Genomic DNA, 21,812 nt, shown 5'->3' with positions numbered 1-21,812 from the left:
CAGTTAAGATGATCAACACTGGCCTGTGTGGTCTAACTTATACTGTGATTTTATGTTTCAGAACTGGATAAACTCTGCATGTGATGCCTTCAGTCCTTACATAATCACACAAGTTCTGTAACACAAAGAAGAGCATATGAACACCTGCCCACACATGTATGATGTGTGAATGGGCCTAATCTAAAACAGAAAAGTAGAAATGCTGGTGTTACCCGAATGTCTTCTGGATCCAAGCTGTGCTCACTCCAGGCTGAATTGATACTGCTGTTCAGGTAGGATCCAGATCGGCCCATGTCTAGCTCATCTTCGTATGCTTCTGTTGCAATGTCATCTCGTGGGTTATTGCTTGAATGTGAAAACTGCAACAGAGATTCAATACGAGCTGTAGACATTAATCCACTGGAGGACACGGCATAATAATTTTTCTAAAGGTTCTAATGTTACATCATTTCCTCAGTTAAGATGAATTCATTCACTGAACTCTTTACAAAAGACCTGCTGCCATATTTTGTTTTGTTATCCTTGTTACATGATAGAATCCTTAGAATGAGGTGTTAATAATACTTGGTTCCCTCTCTGACTTCTATTTACATTCTTGTATTTTTTCCAGGTTCCCAGGGTTAACTCACATTATTTCTCTTCAATGATATTTGCATTTTGAAAATGAAAATAAGTAGAAGAACCCAAAGAAAGGTTCTCTGAGGGTACTCTGAGTACACTGTACTCTCAAGGCAGCAATTTGGACCCACTGGCAACTGAACGGGAATATTTTTTCTCAGCAGTGGGGTCTCTCTGGTGTCATTTCACTTCACACAGAGTAGGCTATATTTCATCTATGGGCACAAATTGGAATGATCACAGGACTGTGACTTTCAGTCCATCACACAGAGTTTCAAACAAACTACTTTCAAAACTGAGGGGATAGGAGATCTGAATTCTAGCCTTGACTGCGTTGTCAGTGAGATCTTCACTGGGCCATCTTCACATGGGCCACCTCTGAGGAGCACGGTGATCCTTTTAGCTTACAGGGGTTGGGCTGGATGGTGTCTAAGTTTAAAAGTGCAGAGAATCACTGAAATAACAGATTTTTTTTTCCCTCTAGCTCATCAGTATTCTCAAGTGCCTCCTTCATCACCTTTTGGTATATTCTAATTATCTTCATGGAGTCTTTGGACATTTTTCAGTTTCATGTAGTCTTGCTGTCTCTACTCTTCTTCAAGTGCAGAAGTAAGAAAGAAGGAATTGGGTAAATGATGGCAACAGAGAGACTCTAAAGCATCCAGCCACACTTTACACAATGAATAAAACAAGTGACTGTCCTGTGAAAATTGGACATGGGTTCTCTTCTCTCAGCTGGCCATCAGGTGAAATATTCCTTTTAAAATGAATAGACTGCCCTTTGACACAGAAACACAGAGATGTTTTAATGTCAACTGTTGTTCAAATATTCAGCTAGGCAGGTGAACATAAATTGGAGATAATAGGTAAAATGGCAATTCTTTAAGTAATAATGAATATTTTGTATTTGGGACTGGCTGAGTAACCATAGAAACTGATGAACTTTCCCACTGACTCTTCTATGTATATTTGTGGGAACCACATGTGCCATAAACTTGAGGCCACAAAGATGAAGAAAATAGACCCCAGTCCTCCAAAATCTCACAGGCTACTAGTTAAACCAGCTGGAGATTACTTATAAGAATGGAATTATTTTTCTTGAGCAAAGTCTTAGAGATTATTGTGAGCTTGAAAAACAATAATTTGTCAGGTATTCTCCATTTCCTGCTTTCTGACTTTTCCTTAACATGTATCTCTATCTAAAATATTATGTTAAACATTTATTTTGTTTGTCTTTTCCATTTCCTTCTCTCCTTCTCCAGAATATAAGTACCATGAGAGCACAGACTTAGGTCTGTTCATTACTCTTATTCTAGGATATTGAAGAAAGCACCTCAAAACTGTTTTGAATTACTTATTTATTGAGATATAACTCACATATCATAACATTCTCAATTTTAAACTATACAAATCAGTATTTTTTAGTATATTCTTGAGGTTGTACAATCATCACCACCATCTAATTCCAGAATATTTTCATCACCCCCAAAAGAAACCTTTTTAAACAAATTAAGCAGTCACTCCAAGCCCCTCTTTTCCCCAGCCCATAGCACTACTCATCCACTTTCTGTCTCTTTAGAGCTGTCTATTACATTTCACATAAATGGAATCATATAGTATGTGGCCTGTTTTATCTGGCTTCCATCATTTGGAATGATGTTTTAAAGGTTTGTATCATGTATCGGTGCTTTATTTCTTTTAATTGATGAATAATATTTCATTGTGTGAGTATTTGACATTTTGTTGTCCAGTTGATGGACATTTGCGTTCTTTCTACTTTTGAGCTACTGTGGATAATACTGCTATGAACATTCATGTAAAAATTAAGGAAAAAAATTTAAACCAGCTTTATTGAGATATAATTCATATGCGGAGAACTGCACATATTAAATGTCTACAATTTGATGAGTCTGGACATATGCAAACACCCATGATGCCTCACTACAATCAAGGTAAGAGACATCAAAAACAAATTTCTATATGAACATATTCTTTCAATTCTTTCTGGAGCTCAACAACAATTTATTGAATCAATCAATCAATAGTCTGAGTATACAGTCATCTAATAAAAATATAATCATATTATACAAAGTATAAAAATGGTTAAGATAAACTGCAGTAACAGACATATCCACAAAAATTATGACTATTTGATATCATTCAAGTAAGGAAGAAATTAGGCATGCCTCTCTGTTTAAAATCGCTTGGCCTTTTCAATCAGGCCAAATTTCAGTGTTTCGGTTAATTGTGAGAGCTGAGGTAGAGAAAGAAATCACAATTCTGATTTTGGCTAATGTTATACTATAGGACACTGATAAAGCTATATAATATTCTAATATTTTTCTAAATGTAAAAAAGCAAAATGATGATAATATGTATGTTTTCCCCCAAGCTCTGACATAATTTTATTCCAAGCAGACTTATTGTTATCATGTCATAGATGAGGAAACTGAAACTCAGAGAGATGAAAAGTCTTGGCTGACGCTATATTACACAGTCAGCTCGGGGTGGGGCATGAGTTCCGAATCCCTGTATTCTGAGTCCTGGCCCACTTTCCTCCACTTCAGAATGCTGCCTAGATAAGTCTTTGTCAGAATCTCTCATTGTTAAGGAAGATCCTTTTTATACAACATTGTAATTATTTCTATTTACATAAAAATTCTCTGAATGATTAAAACACAACACTTTCTCGAATATGAATCCAAATAAGAGTATTCGTAGAAAAAGATAATTCTGTTTAAAAATGATCTTGAGGTTATAGCTACAATGAAAGGCCACCTTGAAGCCCTAATAATTAAAACATAAATAGATAGCAAAATGTTTGGAAAAGGACTGAACTGGATGATGACGGTTTTGTAGACACTAAGGTAGTTAAGTATTATATGAGATGTTTAATGAATCTCCAAAGAAAAGAGATGCCTATTAATAGTTTCCTGAGTTTTAAAAATACTGTAGCATGTTAAATCTTCACACCACCTTTTGCCTATATTGCCAGATATTTTTCAAAGAAGAACCAATTTCATTCTCATTTAAAATAACTGTCTTGCAAGAGAAAAGAATGTTGGAGAAATACCTTTGGAATCAAAAGCAACCCAATGGTGACTGTCACAGTCAAATGAGTATGTGCAAAATACAGCATCAACATCCAATCAGACTGAAGTCTTGAGGCAAGAACAAATCTGAAATGAGAATTCACCACATTAGCAACCCAACAAGATCTCTACTTGAAACACTATGATACTTGCTTTTCCTCAATGTATCAGTAAAAGCAAGGAAGTAAGAAGTCATACTGCTGTTTCTACAACATATATTGCACTGGCCAAAAAGTTCCTTCAGGTTTTTCTGTAAGATCTTATGGAAAAACTAAAATGCAAATGAACTTTTTGGCCAACCCACTATTTTCATCATGGAAGAATAAGGGTCTAAGGAACCCTAACTAGTGCATAAGACATAAACTCTTTATTTCCCTAAATTATCAATAGTAAGAAAGATAGCATATACTTATATAATGTGCTAAACATTTTCTTGATTATTATGTAGGTAAGTTGAATATGCAAAGCATAAGCAGTGAACACATGTGAATTCCTCAAAAGAAAAGTAGGGTACAAATTGATTATTTCAGGGAAATTTGGATTATAAGACACAGTCAAATAACTCTTGATCATAACAGTCTTCATTTAAAAACATTAATTAGAACTAAGGAAAAAAAATGGGTAAATATGTATCTTAGTAAATTATCCCAGAGACTGATATGGTAAGCAATGTAATGGGAAAAATGAATGTACTAATGGTTTATAAAGTACATCTTTTTTTTTTTAAAGTACATCTTTTTTAACTATTTTTAAACACTGAAATATAGTGGATGTATAGTATCTATTAAGATAAAAATTTTAGTTTTTATAGAGCATCAAACTATTTTAAAATAATTGAAAATGTTATATTTAAAATCTTACAGAGGAATTTATAATGCTCTGTTCCAGGATGGCCCTGCAAGTAACATGTGTAGGAAAAATTCATTATTGATATCTGTCCTCGCAATTTTGGAACATTTTGACAAATCAGTAGGTACATGAATATGTACTAAAACTCATGTTTTAAGGATTTATCTTTATGCAAAAACCAGGTATTGCTTTTATTAAGGTCATTTTGCACTCATATTCTTTTAACGTTTCCCATCTATTGTCTATCCATGAAAGCTAACTATGAGATTTTGGAATTAGAGAATTAGCATTTTGTTTCAATGATATACATTATCAAATTTGAAAAGCTAAACCCTAAGAGAATGCTTATGATATAATCATGAAATAAACATGTGTGCATGTGTGCTAAGTCACTTCAGTCATGTCTGACTCTTTGCAATGTTATGGACTGTAGCCTGCCAGGCTCCTCTGTCCATGAGATTCTCCAGGCAAGAATACAAGAGTGGGTTGCCACTTCCTATTCCAGGGGATCTTCCTGACCTGCGGACTGAACTCGGGTCTCCTGCATTGCAGGCAGGTTCTTTACCCTGGGGTAGGAAGACCCCCTGGAGAAGAATATGCCAACCCACTCCGTATTCTTGCCTGGGAAATCCTATGCACAAAGGAGCCTGGCAGGCTACAGTCCATACGGTCACAAAGAGTTGGACAGGACTGAAGGACTAACACACATACTTTCTTTACCACTAGCACAACCTGGGAAGCCCGAAATAAACATATATGAATATAAAAATAGAGGAGGCTAATTTTATTTCTGCATTATACCATAGTATTCAAGACTAATGTACTAAATACGTATTATTAATATTTAAGATAAAAGTTCCATCAAGGCTATTTCTTCCTCATTTTTACCCCCATCTCCCTATTCCTCCAAAATCAAGGTCAAATGGAAGCTCAGGGGTTATCAAAATGCAGAGAGACTTTTCCCTGTGTCTGTAGACATAAGCGACATAGACAGAAGTGCAGAATGACTATGGTCCTTCACAGACAACTAAAAGAGATTCTCTGGATTAACATCTTTCTGAATTCCTTTGTGAGATGGGTAGCTTCATACCTGCTTTGAACATGACAATATTCACTGTGTTCAGGGATGGGATACTTTGGAATCCCATCTGTGCTAGGTCAGGTAAGATTTCTTTTTAAGTGCTAAAATAGGATTATCTTACTCAATAAAAAGTTGCAGTCTTTGAGACAAGAGTATTGAAGCACTGAAGCAATATAAAATGTACCCCTGAAAAATAATACAGTGCCAATCTTCTGGGGCCACAGCCAGTCCTGGAGTAGACAGGTACATCAGAGGAGATGGATTTACAGTCTAAAAGCATCCTATGTACAAGGAATTCCTATCTCAAATGCCAACAGAAGTTGAAACTAGCCTGACAATATCTGGAAAAAAGAATGGGTACGTATGATTTGACTTAAACCAGTCACTCTTCCAAAAAATAATTTTGAAATATACTAACATCAGTTGTCCTTAATCAGCTTTTAATTACTGACAGATTTTTTTTAGGTTGTTCTTCTGATTAGAAATATCTTAAGAACAACTGAATTTTGCAGTAGTATTAAAGCTTCATTTAAAAAAATAGTATTTCAACTAAATAGGTCTAAAAGTCAGGTGCATACAAATATTTGAAAATTGAGGTTAAGAATAAAGGCAGACTTTTAAAAAGTTTTGCACTTTCCCAAAAGTTAGATTTCTGCTCAGTACTAAAAATAAGTAAAGAATTAGAACTAACTGAGCAAAATGCTTTCTCATTATTTATCCTTCTAGACTTAATCCTTTTAGGTTCTTTTTGTTCAGTCTGACAGTTTGGTAAGAAAGACAGCAAATCTGTACATAATCTGTAGTAATAGTTTTTAATTTATATATATGTATGTACAAATATGTATACATACATATATGTATACATAATTTTATATTTTAAGTAGATAAGAACAACATATATCCTATTGATATAAAATATCTTTGCTGATGTTGGATGCCTTATTTAATATTATTTCACTCCAGGAAAAATTTGCCAAGATAAATCCAGCTGATTTAAATTGTTATTGCTTCTTATCCTTGTATAGAGCTTGTATCTACATGAACACAGCTCATGGTTTATATGACTCTTCTGGTCGAGCTGGTGGGCTGTTTGGGACTCTGTAGGAAAGGTCTAAGCAAAATAAGAAAGTTAATTTTAACAAGTATTTAACATGTTTCCTATTAAAACTGTTTTCTGAAGTGTGGCTGTGCATTCAGATATCAACTGAATGCAAGAAATCATTTTACGATTCCTGACTACAGTGAGAGATGATAAACATCCTGTAAAACGTCCACAGATCATCACTTTTTCATCCTTTCATTAATCTCTATCTTTCTATTGAGGACCAGGACTAATACTCAATTTTTCTAATTACTTTAAGTGTGTCTTAACTTTTAATGTGTATCAAGTAATTGAATGGCATCTCTTTGTTATTTTTCAAACTATTGGATTCCTTTTATTTTCCTGCAGAGCCTTATTTTCAATTATGAACCAGGTGAAAATTCTCAAAAGATAAGTCATGCATATTTCATTTTCTTCATTTTTCATAAGCCACTTTCTTTCTTCTTTGTACTCTTTGGCTATAGAGACATATGGAATAACAAGAAACGGAGGGCCATGTATTCTTAGCATAGAAAAGTCATCCCTACAAGTGTGATGATGAAAAAAATCCAACGGCACACAAAAATCCAGCCATCAACTTGGAATGGATTTTGCTTTTGAATTCAACAGATTTCACATATATAAGTTATCTGACTGTTAGGATTTTGAAAGTATAAACTAACATAATAAACATGAGTAAAATCATAGATGATTTATCTGTATATATTTTATAATGTATGTATGTATTGCTTTATAGCTTCAGAACAAAAGTATGACATACTATAAACAATACCCAATGACAACCCCAGAAGTGGTTTAACGTAATACAATAACAGTGAGTTCCCTCTCAAATACATGAAGGTAATAAAAAGCTCATCAGAAGGAACTAAGAACAGCAGAGTTTTTTTAAAAAAAAAAACTGTACTCATTTGTCATTTCTGTGACAAAGAAATTAGTCAACGTACAAAACATTATTCCTAAATCTTTCTATTATGCATTTTATCCAGTTTTGCTGTTTAAATTAAACTGCAACACATCAGAAAAATAAAAGTTATTTTGTGACTCTACAGATCACTTGCCTAATTGTATGAAATATAGCGGAGATAATGAGCTCATTGTGAACTGCAACAGCCATATAGCGTGGCTCATGAAATGCTGAAGGGACTGTCCGCACTGCATAGCAGAGATAAACACCCCACAGGAGGAATAAAAATTCAGCTGTGAGAAGAAAAGAAAAACACACAATTTGATGTTAGCTTTATAGGTGAAGAAAGAAGTAAAATTTAAGCACTTTAGCAGGCATTTTGTGTCTATGATAGAAACACACAGAAATAGATGCACACAAAAATGTCATTCACATATGAATACATAGGCCGTGTTTATTTTTAATTTTTATTCAGTGTATAGAAGGTTTTTCATAGGTATATTTTATTTTTTTAATTAAAAGTTTTTTAAACAGTGTTTGGTATCTCAGATTTTTTTTTTTTTTTGAGAATCAATAGCTTTTTCCTAAAATGTGCAAAATAATTTTCCACATCCCGAACCTAAGCTTAAGCTATTCACAGAGCCTCTGAGTCACAATAAAGTCATCAAGGTAGCAAAAGGCTTATAATGTATTTACATGCAGTTTCGAGATATTTAAGTTCTTAATACACTGAGTCTGGCTCAAAGACCTCCATTGCCTGAACTGTGAGAAAATTGGTTGCTAAACATGCAGTGGCATATTTTATAAGTGAACAATCATGGTTTCCACACCTGACAGACATCTAATCTTTGGTGGCTATACGCCAAAGTTTTAGTGAAATTCACCATCACCTTGTTCTCTTGCTCAAGCCAGAAGAGACAAGATAGTGTGGTAATTAAGGATAGGGCCTCACAGTCACGCTAGACCTGATGGGGAATTCTGGCTGGACCCCTAATTAACTTCGCATTATCTGACATGAGTTAACCCACTGGTCACAGTTTCCTTCTCTGGAAAATGAGAATAATAAAAGTACATATTTCATGGGGTTATTTGCTAACGAAATCCAATAATGGATAGAAAGCACTTGACAGTTTCTGATAGGGATGACATCAGATAAAACAAATGTTAAATAATTAGTTCTTTTTGTTAAACATCTCCTTTGACTTTCTGAAATTTAAAAAAAATTTTTGGCCGTGCTGGGTCTTTGTTGCTACGCCCAGACTTTCTCTAGCTGTGGTGAGCAGGGGCTGCTTCTTCATTGTGATGCACGGACTTCTCATTCAGCAGCTTCTCTAGCTGTGGAGCGCGGGCTCCAGGGTGTGTGGGCTTCAGCAGCTGTGGCCCGTGGGCTCGAGAGCACAGGTTCAGCAGCTGAGGCACAGGAGCTTAGCTGCTCCACGGCATGTGGGACCTTCCCAGGCCAGGGATTGAACCCATGTCTCTAGCACTGCCAGGCAAGGGCAAGACTCTTCACCACTGACCCTTTAGGGAAGTCCCTCTTTTGATTATTTTTTTCAAACTGAACATTGTTACTTTAACCTATTCTGACCAAGTAACTGTTACCATGCATTTTCTCTGTCGTAGTAATGTGACTTCATGGGACAATAATGACCCAGTTAACAAAAAGAAAGCTCTAACTAGCAAAAAACATTTCACAAAATGCGTTACCTAGAGGTAATCTACTTGCATACTAAAATACTGATTTCTAGTTCCATATGCCCAGGTGTTTTACCTGCTAAAGTTTCTACCAGTATTTAAACAATAAGCCCTAAGTAAACACATTTTTACTCAAAAACCCTGATGTGGTCAAAAGCCAAAGAGAAAATGAACCTCACTCAAAGATTTCCATGAGATGAGAGTGGAGGTCTCGATTATTCTGTATGTTGGCCACTGGCCATGTCTGTGAATGTTCTTCCTAGCCAAGCTTATTGGATTGGGAAAAGGTCTTCATGGAAAGCTTCCTTTCCTGAGGCTTGTACTTCTGTCCATGGTATTACTATTGCCTCTTCACTCAGGTTTGAAATCTCAGAGCCACCTTTCACTGCTACATTTCTACCTAGACTTATTTTTCATATGTTTCACTTCTCTCAATGCCCACAATTACAATCTTTGCCTAAGTTCCTGTAAATTTACTCCTTACATATCAACTGCCCATCTAAACCTGGATTCACCCTATATTAATTCATTCTTTATAACAGAGACAAGTTCATTTTTCTAAAACTCCACTTTGATCATATCAGGATTTGTCCAGATATCCATTTGGGTTCACTGATCTGTATTAATATTTCCCTTAGAAGATTCATTCACACCTAGTTAGGACCCTGGAATTAATTTCTGTTCCCAAAGAAAGACTACAGGGGTTCCTGCCAGGGCAGACAGGTTTCAAGACTTTGATGACTTTCTTGTCAGAAAGTTTCAAGACTTTCTTACCCCCCAGGGCTTCCTGTTGGCTGCCCCATTGCTTGGCCTTATTCTTTTGTGCTCCTGTAGTTCTTAGACCCTGATTTCCTGTCTAGTCTCTGACCCTCAGGTGAGCTCTTGTGAGGAACTGCTTGTATCTTCATTTAGAAATCTTCAGTAGTTCACTATTATTTTATAACTGCTTGGCCTGGCACTTCTCGCCCTCCGTGACCTCATGTTATACAACCAACATGAACTCCCAGAGTTCCCCAACATGAACTCTGAGCTGACCCAGGAAGACTCGCTGTCCTCTGAACACTCCAAAGATTCTTGCTTCTGAGTCTTTGTTTATGCTATTACTCACACACAAAATCTCTTCTCATCCACACTTCCAAGTTTTAACCAATCTTTTGATGTTCAATTCAGGTCCCATCTCCATCCCTAGGTCCTCAGCCATGATTCTAACTTACACTGAAGTTTCCTTCCTCTAATCTCTTATGGTTTTCAACTATCTATACCACGCCATGCAGAGAATAATATGCCACACAATATGTAACTGGGAGAAAACTGTTCATGGAGTCTTGAGCCCTGACTGTGATGATATTTTTCAGGACAAGAATTGAGTCTTTCAATTATTTTTTCTACCTTTGCCCACAAAGATGATAGCAAGGATACTGATCACACATGGATAAGATTTAATAAATATTTGTTGACTTGAATGAATATAAATGATATCAGTTTCATGTATTTAAGAGATAGAGGCTTTCTATTACCTTGCCACTCCACTTAACACTGATGGATGTCTAGATCCATCTAACATCTATATACACAATTTAAAGATCATACTGGCATTATGATTAATAAAGGCAAATGATACTTACTGATGGGGCACTAAGTGTGTGGTACTTGACACTCAAGAATGATGAATACGAAATATTATTAAATAACACTAGCACAAAAATGTGCTGCAGTTGAAGGATCCACATAAAACTGAATTATGAAAACTTTATCTTCTGGCCACTTATAGCAGTGTTTTTATATAATGTCATACTAAACACCTTTTTTTAAAAAAAGGAAAGTAGTTATCAAGTTAATTAGTGTGCTACAATGAAAAATTACATTTAAAAATACAAGACAAAATAAGATTCCTCCAAACAGCTAAGCTGAACATTAAAATCATTTCATTAGCAATATCAAACAATATGCTCCAGCAGAAAAACAATTTATTACTCAAAGTACCAATTAAACTAAATGTAATTTATAAAAGTTGTGCTGAGGAAAAAAAGCCAGTTTCATATAATTAACTTTAGACTAACACTGCAATCAGTAAAGAAAATATGCAGATGTTACCAAATTTTGCAGTGCTATTTCATGGGAGTTGAAATATATGTTGTGCCTCTGCTTTAGAAAATAATTTCTGGTGGCAAACGACTGATGAGAGGCATGGGTATAGTTAAAAAGGGAATTGAGTTTATATTTAAAGATTCAAATAGGGCTTTTAGAAAACTGAGGTATTCCACTTTTAATCTACAAGGAATAACATTTTATTTAAAAGTTAACTACCATAACCTTTAAAAAATTAATACACCATAATGAAAGTAATTTCAAGTTATCTTTCCAAAGGTCTGGGTCAAGCAAAGGAGTGAGAAATGACATTAGTTTTTTGACACTGAAGATGTCCCAGGTTGGTGATCTTAGAACACCCACAAGGGCTGGAGAAAAGCAACCTCAAAGTACAAACGACTCTCAAGCTGTGATCCTCTGCTTTGCCATGCTGCAAAGGCGTTTTGTGTTAATAATATTTTATGCTTCTTCTGTGCTACTTCACTCAGTTGTGTCTGACTCTTTGCGACCCCAGGATTGTAGCCCACCAGGCTCCTCTGTCCATGGGGATTCTCCAGGCAAGAATATCGAAGTGGGTTGCCATGCCCTCCTCTAGCAGATATCCACAACCCAGGGATTGAACCCAGGTCTCCTACACTGCAGACAGATTCTTTACCCTCTGAGCCACCAGGGAAGCCCTTATGCTTCTTAGCACATTTAAAAATTATTGTTGTTTCTTTAGGTAGATGTACTCCTAAGTATTTTATTCTTTTTGTTGCAATGGTGAATGGTATTGTTTCCTTAATTTCTCTTTCTGCTTTTTCATTGTTAGTGTATAGGAATGCAAGGGATTTCTGTGTGTTAATTTTATATCCTGCAACTTTACTATATTCATTGATTAGCTCTAGTAATTTTCTGGTAGAGTCTTTAGGGTTTTCTATGTAGAGGATCATGTCATCTGCAAACAGCGAGAGTTTCACTTCTTCTTTTCCTATCTGGATTCCTTTTACTTCTTTTTCTGCTCTGATTGCTGTGCAGAAACTTCCAACACTATGTTGAATAGTAGTGGTGAGAGTGGGCACCCTTGTCTTGTTCCTGATTTCAGGGGAAATGCTTTCAATTTTTCACCATTGAGGGTAATGCTTGCTGTGGGTTTGTCATATATAGCTTTTATTATGTTGAAGTATGTTCCTTCTATTCCTGCTTTCTGGAGAGTTTTAATCATAAATGAGTGTTGAATTTTGTCAAAGGCTTTCTCTGCATCTATTGAGATAATCATATGGTTTTTATCTTTCAATTTGTTAATGTGGTGTATTACATTGATTGATTTGCAGATATTAAAGAATCCTTGCATTCCTGGGATAAAGCCCACTTGGTCATGGTGTATGATTTTTTAATATGTTGTTGGATTCTGTTTGCTAGAATGTTGTTAAGGATTTTTGCATCTATGTTCATCAGTGATACTGGCCTGTAGTTTTCCTTTTTTGTGGCATCTTTGTCTGGTTTTGGAATTAAGGTGATGGTGGCCTCATAGAATGAGTTTGGAAGTTTATCTTCTTCTGCAATTTTCTGGAAGAGTTTGAGTAAGATAGGTGTTAGCTCTTCTCTAAATTTTTGGTAGAATTCAGCTGTGAAGCCATCTGGTCCTGGGATTTTGTTTGCTGGAAGATTTCTGATTACAGTTTTGATTTCCTTGCTTGTGATGGCTCTGTTAAGATCTTCAATTTCTTCCTGGTCCAGTTTTGGAAAGTTATACTTTTCTAAGAATTTGTCATCCAAGTTGTCCATTTTATTGGCATAGAGCTGCTGGTAGTAGTCTCTTATGATCCTTTGTATTTCAGTGTTATCTGTTGTGATCTCTCCATTTTCATTTCTAATTTTGTTAATTTGGTTCTTCTCTCTTTGCTTCTTAATGAGTCTTGCTAATGGTTTGTCAATTTTGTTTATTTTTTCAAAAAACCAGCTTTTAGCTTTGTTGATTTTTGCTATGGTCTCTTTAGTTTCTTTTGCATTTATTTCTGCCCTAATTTTTAAGATTTCTTTCCTTCTGCTAACCCTGGGGTTCTTCATTTCTTCCTTCTCTAATTGCTTTAGGTGTAGAGTTAGGTTATTTATTTGGCTTTTTTCTTGTTTCTTGATGTAAGCCTGTAATGCTATGAACCTTCCCCTTAGCACTGCTTTTACAGTGTCCCATAGGTTTTGGGTAAAACTATAAAACACTGATGAAAGAAATCAAAGAGGACACAAACAGATGGAGAAATATACCGTGTTCATGGATTGGAAGAATCAATATTGTCAAAATGGCTATTCTACCCAAAGCAATCTATAGATTCAATGCAATCCCTATCAAGCTACCAATGGTATTTTTCACAGAACTAGAACAAATAATTTCACAATTTGTATGGAAATACAAAAAACCTCGAATAGCCAAAGTAATCTTGAGAAAGAAGAATGGAACTGGAGGAATCAACCTGCCTGACTTCAGACTCTACTACAAAGCCACAGTCATCAAGACAGTATGGTACTGGCACAAAGACAGAAATATAGATCAATGGAATGGAATAGAAAGCCCAGAGATAAATCCACGAACCTATGGACACCTTATTTTTGACAAAGGAGGCAAGGATATACAATGGAAAAAAGACAACCTCTTTAAGAAGTGGTGCTGGGAAAACTGGTCAACTACTTGTAAAAGAATGAAACTAGAACACTTTCTAACACCATACACAAAAATAAACTCAAAATGGATTAAAGATCTAAATGTAAGACCAGAAACTATAAAACTCCTAGAGGAGAACATAGGCAAAACACTCTCCGACATGAATCACAGCAGGATCCTCTATGACCCACCTCCCAGAATATTGGAAATAAAAGCAAAACTAAACAAATGGGACCTAATGAAACTTAAAAGCTTTTGCACAACAAAGGGAACTATAAGCAAGGTGAAAAGACAGCCCTCAGAATGGGAGAAAATAATAGCAAATGAAGAAACAGACAAAGGATTAATCTCAAAAATATACAAGCAACTCCTGAAGCTCAATTCCAGAAAAATAAATGACCCATTCAAAAAATGGTCCAAAGAAATAAACAGACATTTCTCCAAAGAAGACATACAGATGGCTAACAAACATATGAAAAGATGTTCAACATCACTCATTATCAGAGAAATGCAAATCAAAACTACAATGAGGTACCATTACACGCCAGTCAGGATGGCTGCTATCCAAAAGTCTATAAGCAATAAATGCTGGAGAGGGTGTGGAGAAAAGGGAACCCTCTTACACTGTTGGTGGGAATGCAAACTAGTACAGCCACTATGGAAAACAGTGTGGAGATTCCTTAAAAAACTGGAAATAGAACTGCCATATGACCCAGCAATACCACTCCTGGGCATACACACTGAGGAAACCAGATCTGAAAGAGACACGTGCACCCCAATGTTCATCACAGCATTGTTTATAATAGCCAGGACATGGAAGCAACCTAGATGCCCATCGGCAGATGAATGGATAAGGAAGCTGTGGTATATATACACCATGGAATATTACTCAGCTGTTAAAAAGAATTCATTTGAATCAGTTCTAATGAGATGGATGAAACTGGAGCCCATTATACAGAGTGAAGTAAGTCAGAAAGATAAAGTTCATTACAGCATACTAACACATATATATGGAATTTAGAAAGATGGTAATGATAACCCTATATGCAAAACAGAAAAAGAGACACAGATGTACAGACCAGACTTTGGGACTCTGTGGGAGAAGGCGAGGGTGGGATGTTTCGAGAGAATAGCATGTATATTATCTATAGTGAAACAGATCACCAGCCCAGGTGGGATGCATGAGACAAGTGCTCGGGCCTGGTGCACTGGGAAGACCCAGAGGAATTGGGTGGAGAGGGAGGTGGGAGGGGGGATCGGGATGGGGAATACATGTAACTCCATGGCTGATTCATGTCAATGTATGACAAAACCCACTGCAATGTTGTGAAGTAATTAGCCTCCAACTAATAAAAATAAAAATAAAATAAAAAATAAAATAAATTAAAAATTATTTTTACATGGCACAACTAAATATATAAATGAAACATTTAGCCTTCCTTTTCCAAGTGTTTCTTTTAATGTTGTCTTCTGCTTTTCTCTAAATCCCATCCACTTAGAAAATTTACAAGGTAAACTTACTCCATTTTATTCTAATAACATGGTGGACTGCACAGAAGTTATCATTAGGTCAAACAACTAAATAATGCTCGAAAACAGCTCAAATTCCAGCATTCCAGGGTTTGGCTGCAGACAGAAACCTTGATATTCTGAAGGCTTATTTGTTTTTTCTTTGATTTGAATAAAGATAGGTGTGAGATTTACAGTGGTGAAAACAATGAAAAGGATACTTCCGGTAGAATTTTAAAGGCAGGATTGACTTTGTGAGACCACGTGGTCTTAGGGATATATTTTTGAGTGTGTGGATGTGGCTGGGAAGGGGGTGGTTAGTGAGTTGCAGGCATTCTGTTTGTTGTAAAATCATTGTACTCATCTGAGAAGCATGGAGAAGATGGATGTTGCCGGGAGTTCACAACTGGGAGTTCACAACTAGGACTGTGCGGGCCGGGAATGCCTGCCCCCTTCTCAGCTCCCGGGAGCAGTAAGGAAGGGATGGGCAGAGCTGGGCCATAGGACATGCCATGGACAGGCCCACAGAGAAGCTGGCTCCACTCCTGCTGACTCACCATGAGCAGAATCTGGATCCCAGGTCTCCTGGTTCTCCTAACCAGTGTTCTCTAAATTACATGCTTCGTTGGAGACTTTCTTTTGCTTTATTACTTACTAGAGGCATAGACGTTGGCTTTGACTACTGTGGGGAATGGGTCTCAGTGAGCTGAAACAGGAAAACTCACAAACCTTCTTATTCCTCCATACTTAAACCTCAGGAGAAGGCTCTCTGCTCGCCACAGTTACTGCAGACATAGGAGTGGAATGGTGGTGTAACAGGCTGGAATTTGCAGTCCATATGGGTTAGCAGCTTGTTTTTAAACTATGATAGTCATTTTAGTACAAGTAAAAGAGCTGCCAAAATCTTTTGACAACAGAGTTAATCTATAGGCGATCTCTACTAAAGCAACAAAACCTTTTTTCACCCATCTTAATTTTTCACCCTTTAAAACCCAACAGTTCCACGGGGGAGCTGAAACTCCTTAGAAGCTATGACCACTATAGATATCTTAATTACTCCTGCTCCATGTCCTTTAGGCACTGCCCCAAGACCCCATCCCCAAATTTCTTCACTTCTAAAAAGAAAAATGGCACTGTAAGGATAAAATAAAGGAACAAAACTAATTTATCCTTTCTCTCAGCCCTTCAGCATCATAACTACTCCTCAAAGAAATAAAACATTGTTCAGAACAAGTAGTATGTAGATAAACAAGGAAAATAATCTCTACTTCACTCATTCAAGAAACTATCAAGAAGACCTTCAAAAAGTATGAGTGTATCATATATAGAATCTAAACACAACACAACAAAACAAAACCACATTGAACACATAGAAACAGTACAATGGTGACTGACATGGGCTGAAATTGTTAGGGATAACTTGGAGAGTTATCAAAGGACAGATTGGTCAAAGGCTACAGATGTTGTTAAAAGATGGATACATTCTGAGGATATAATGTACAGCACAGTAACTATACTTGAAATATGCTAAGAGAATGGATTTTAAGCATTCTTACACATACACACTCACCCCCCCAGGAAACTATGTGAGTTGGTGAATATGTTAATTAACTTGACTGGGGGAATCATTTCACAATGTATCATATGTCAAGTCATTATGTTTAAATATATTACAAGTTCACTGATTATGATTCAATAAAGTACAGTATAGAATTTAAAAACTAAAAAAATAAATAAATAAAGCAACATAAAAAACAAACAACTCTCCACCCCCCAAAAAACAGTATATGTGAGTTTCTCATGATATAGCTCAAGCCTGTCAATGCAGTCAAGCTTTCATTTCTTTGACTGAAAATTAAAAATACATTTTAAAAATGGTAACAAATGATGCAGCAGGATTAAGGCATATGGTACATTAGAATAAAAAAAGATGCATGTAAATGAACCTAAATCATGAACATTAATCTAAGTCAGATGGAAAGGAAGTCTAATCTATTTTCCCCAGTACTCATTAAAGGGTGCTCATACCACATTTCACCTGTCACAATATAGCCTAATCTTCTAGGAGAATTAAGTATTTAAATCCTGAGAAACAATTGCTATTCTAGAATTTCCCTATATAACTCAGTAGGTGTTACTGTATTCTCCTCAGTTCCTTCTAAACACTGGCGTACAACTAATTGAATTACTGAACACACTGTCTGCCTTTGTGTTTAAAATATACCAGGCAAGAGGAGAATTAGGTTTCTTCCCAGTAGTTTTCTATACCTGATTCCTCCTCTGAAACACTTGTGGTAGGAAAATCACCTACATGGCCAGTTCTGGAGTGAGCAAAAAGTAGGAAGGACCCATTCCTTAAATTTACGACTCATATTTCTAACTAGAGTTTTACCTCAGTGGAAAAACTAGTATCACACTCATATGATTCTTTAATTTGTATTTTTAAAAAAAAACAGTTTCAGACAGGTAAAACTGATCCAAGTTTATCAATATATTAACAGCACTTTTGGGATTTTTTTTTTTTTTTTTTGAAATTGACTCCTGACACTAATATAAGTATACACAACTTCTTGACACAGATTTCTCACAACAACTTCAAGGTAAAGCCTATCTCCATCCTTAGCCTGCACAGAATTATTTCTGTTTAGGAAATGGGGAATAATTTAGTTTTCAGTACATGCTTCTTTCTGGCAGACTGAAGATACATTAATTTATTCTTGAAGAACAGCTTGGATATAAAAAATCTAATGGTAAACATGCTACTTATAGAAATATATAAAGAGAACTGCAAAGAGGCACACATTAGCAAACATTAAGAGGGGTTAAATATGGACTATCTAATGATACATGCCAAAAGAGAAATAAATGCAACCACTGTAAGGCAGTGTGAAAAAATACAGCAATCACATGTCTCTTGAGTTTTCAAGATAGTCTTAATTTAAAATGTTTGTTCCTGTTGTTAAATCACATGTCTTGAGTTTTCTTCAGAGAATTGTGTCACTCCAAGAAAAGTGTAAGTTTGAAACTAAGGTGTTTCAGTAGTTCAGTAAATTACTCACTAGGACAAAAATAATCACTAAAAGATTAAAATATTATCACCAAACATTTAACTTCCTCTTACCTCTTGATCTCTATACCTTATCATTAGTCTTTTACTTTAAAGTATTTTGTACCCTAAAGAAGGTCACATTTGTGATCTCTATGTAGAAATAAATATGAATACAGAACTGACAGTAACCTGTAGTTCATTTTACATAAACTTTCTTTATATATAAGAATTTTCTATGATAAGCAAGATCCACTAAATACCTATAATGTCTCTAGTACTGAAGACCTTATGGTAGATATAAAATATATAAGAGACTTATTCCTCTCATCAGGTAGTTAACTATTGGGTTATAAAGATAAGTGAGAATCAAAAGCAAAATTAGGCAGTAAAGTCCCTTGGTACAGTGGTAGTTCAATGAAGGAAGACAATCAATTTGTACTAGAACCTAGGAATCTTTATAAAAGAGAAGTTCTTTGAGGCATGGGTAATATTTAGAATACTATAAAGAGGTATAAAGAACATTTCCTTTGATAGGAGAAGTGGTGGAGGTGTGTAGGAACTGTGTGAAACACGAAGGAAATGCCTAACTGGAAAAGAGGACAGTGTTAAAATACATTGTAAATAATGCTGGATTAACAATGCTGCTTAAGTTTACTATGAGTCTTGAAAACCTGTTAAAGGAATTTGGAGAATCAGAAAGTGATGTGATGAATCAGTAAGTTCAATCTAGGTTGCTTTTAGAAGACACACATACCCACACCCGCCCCACACACACACAAACCAAATTCAGGGATTTTGGAGTTGGCATCATTAGAATGGAGAAAGACATACAGCAGTACTTCTCAAAGTGTGGTCTCACACCCAAAAGCAGAAGCATCACCTGGGAACCTGTCACAGAGCAAATTCTTGGGCTTCATTCTGCTTCTTCATTGCCAACCTAATGATGCCTCATTTTGTATTTTGAATGTTGTATTCTTTGTAAAACATAAGAGAAATGTAATGTGCTTTTCTTCCTAGTAACATTGGGAAATGATTTTTCCTAGTTTGGTCAACCTGGATTGAAGAATGTAAACTAATGTTACAGGTTTCTATTAAGTAGAAATTTTATATCTACAAAATTTGTTTAATTTTCACATTCAGATGAAAGTCAGAATCAGAACTGCTTACTACCATGGTTCCACGCTTTATCTTCTAATACTGATATTGATATCTACTGATATGGAACTACAGATATTTTCATTGCTATTGATCAAAATAATGACGACAGACTTTATATATTATTATAGTGCTATAACCATTCCCTTTATGTACCCACATTGCTTTATTACTACAGATATCAGGCTTATATGAGTCCTAAAATACCCTCTCCAGAAAAATATTATTCCATTCAAATTGTAAACAATGTACACATTTTATGAGCTTCTAGCAAAATACTAAATGTGAACATTCCACAAACAACTGCCAATATGGGGGAGACAGATAATGGGAATTAAATTCATGTTTTTATTTTTGACATCTGCCAAAGAAAGTTAAGATTTGTCCCTGGTTGACTGAGGGGAATGACAACAAAATAATAAAATGTTTTTGTATCTTTGCAGGCTTAGTTTAAAAATAGCCCAATAGTAACAACAGAAAAATTCCTATGGAATGTTCTCTTTCTCATTTTTTAAAAAACTGAGGTACCAGAAAAATAATCTCATCATGGCCCAACTCATCATGGGCTTCTTCTAAGTTCTGCAGTTTCTCAGTCACATAACTTACTCCCCACAAGTAGCAAGGTTCTGTACAGCAAGTGTTTCTGTAATACCAGAACTCCAGAGGATTCCCAATAAATTATCTTTAGAGGAAAGATAAATTAGAAATTTTGCCCAGAGCACTCTATAGAGACCAAGTCTGATATATCATAGGACCCAAACTATATTAAAAATACCAGCACATTTCCTTTTTTCTCCCAAAATAAAGAAATAAGTCAAAAGATTCGATACTGTTAGCCCAATGGGGACACGTTGATAGGATGGAAAGCAGAAAGTCTCTGTATAAAGAAGCTGCCTTTACTTACTGTGTTTCTCCTTCTTGCACAAAGAAGGACATTTTCTGAACAAAGCTGCACACACACCTCTGAAAAATAATGGAAACTCCCAGCAAAAGTTTGCATTCCACATATCATTATTGTCCTTTTTATAATATTGTTTCACCAAAACCAAATACGTAAAATTCTTTTAGAGTCTGTGAAAGGATTTGGCAAGGCTTCTAAGGAAGTCCATTGTAATGCTAGTGGGCAAACGACAAGACAACTGCACAAAATGAGTGACCACATACCGACTGCTGTCATGTAATCCCAGCGCTCAATGAGGCACATGTTGAAGATGAGGTGATCTGATGTTTGCCCTTGGCCAATGAGTGAAATCTGCCTCTCCAAATTCTGGCAAACAGATGATGTCCAGCCAACAAGAAACCAGAACACTACCAGGAGTATTACTGCCAGCATCCTCATGACACGTCCACCAGTCATGTATGGAATCCGCTGGGCTGTTCGTGAAAGAAACACCTTCAAAACCCTGGGAGAGCAAGACATCAAAATGTGAAGGCAAACCTAACACCCAGGAAGTAAAATTCTAAAATACCTGATTTTTCTTGGTGAAATCTAAATCTACCCAAACTTACTTAGGCAGAATTTTAACACTAAAAAAAAAAAAAAAGAAGAAGAATTGTTGCTTATTATTTTTACTGAATTTCATTCTATTTTATCTTCCAATAGCAGAACAAATATCCTGTGTTAGAGGTCAGTGAGTCAATAGATCTGTGTAGGATGGAATTCTTTTGAGTATGTCTTAATATTTCAAGCAAAATTCTCAGGTCCTTAGAAAGATTCATTGGCAAACACTGCTCAAACCGGGTTTCTAAGGGCTCAAAAAATAATCCTGAAAGTTAGTAGTTGGGTTTTACATTATACTAAGTCAAAAACTTCCTTAAATGAGTTATTCTTTATAGTAGAATGTTATAAAAGGTATTTTTTGAAAATCATTTTATGTAGCCTCCCTTTGTCATCATTGTATCACATAATGAAAAATAATTATGAGTACAAAAAAAAAACAATAAGGAATATTTAAATACCCCTCAATAAGACTACTGCATTAAACAAGACTGGGATATGACCTACAAGAACTACATTTGTTTTTTTGGTGTA

At 35.7% G+C, this 21,812-nt stretch overlaps 1 protein-coding gene across 1 annotated transcript in view; it reads right to left on the bottom strand.

Annotated features, from left to right (window-relative positions):
* GPR158 (G protein-coupled receptor 158) overlaps positions 1-21,812 on the bottom strand; it is a 287,610-nt gene that overhangs the window by 2,024 nt on the left and 263,774 nt on the right. The window contains exons 7-10 of the mRNA XM_061126225.1: positions 20,945-21,183; positions 7,801-7,939; positions 3,692-3,797; positions 213-359 (exon numbers count right to left, since the gene is read on the bottom strand). Of these exons, the coding sequence (XP_060982208.1) occupies positions 213-359; positions 3,692-3,797; positions 7,801-7,939; positions 20,945-21,183 (631 nt within the window). The remainder of the gene's footprint in view (positions 1-212; positions 360-3,691; positions 3,798-7,800; positions 7,940-20,944; positions 21,184-21,812) is intronic.

This window comes from Dama dama, chromosome 23 (assembly GCF_033118175.1).
Source record: "Dama dama isolate Ldn47 chromosome 23, ASM3311817v1, whole genome shotgun sequence".
Classification (NCBI taxonomy): domain Eukaryota; kingdom Metazoa; phylum Chordata; class Mammalia; order Artiodactyla; family Cervidae; genus Dama; species Dama dama.
The sequence above is the reverse complement of the archived record's forward strand: the minus strand, read 5'-3'. Positions and strand labels throughout refer to the sequence as shown.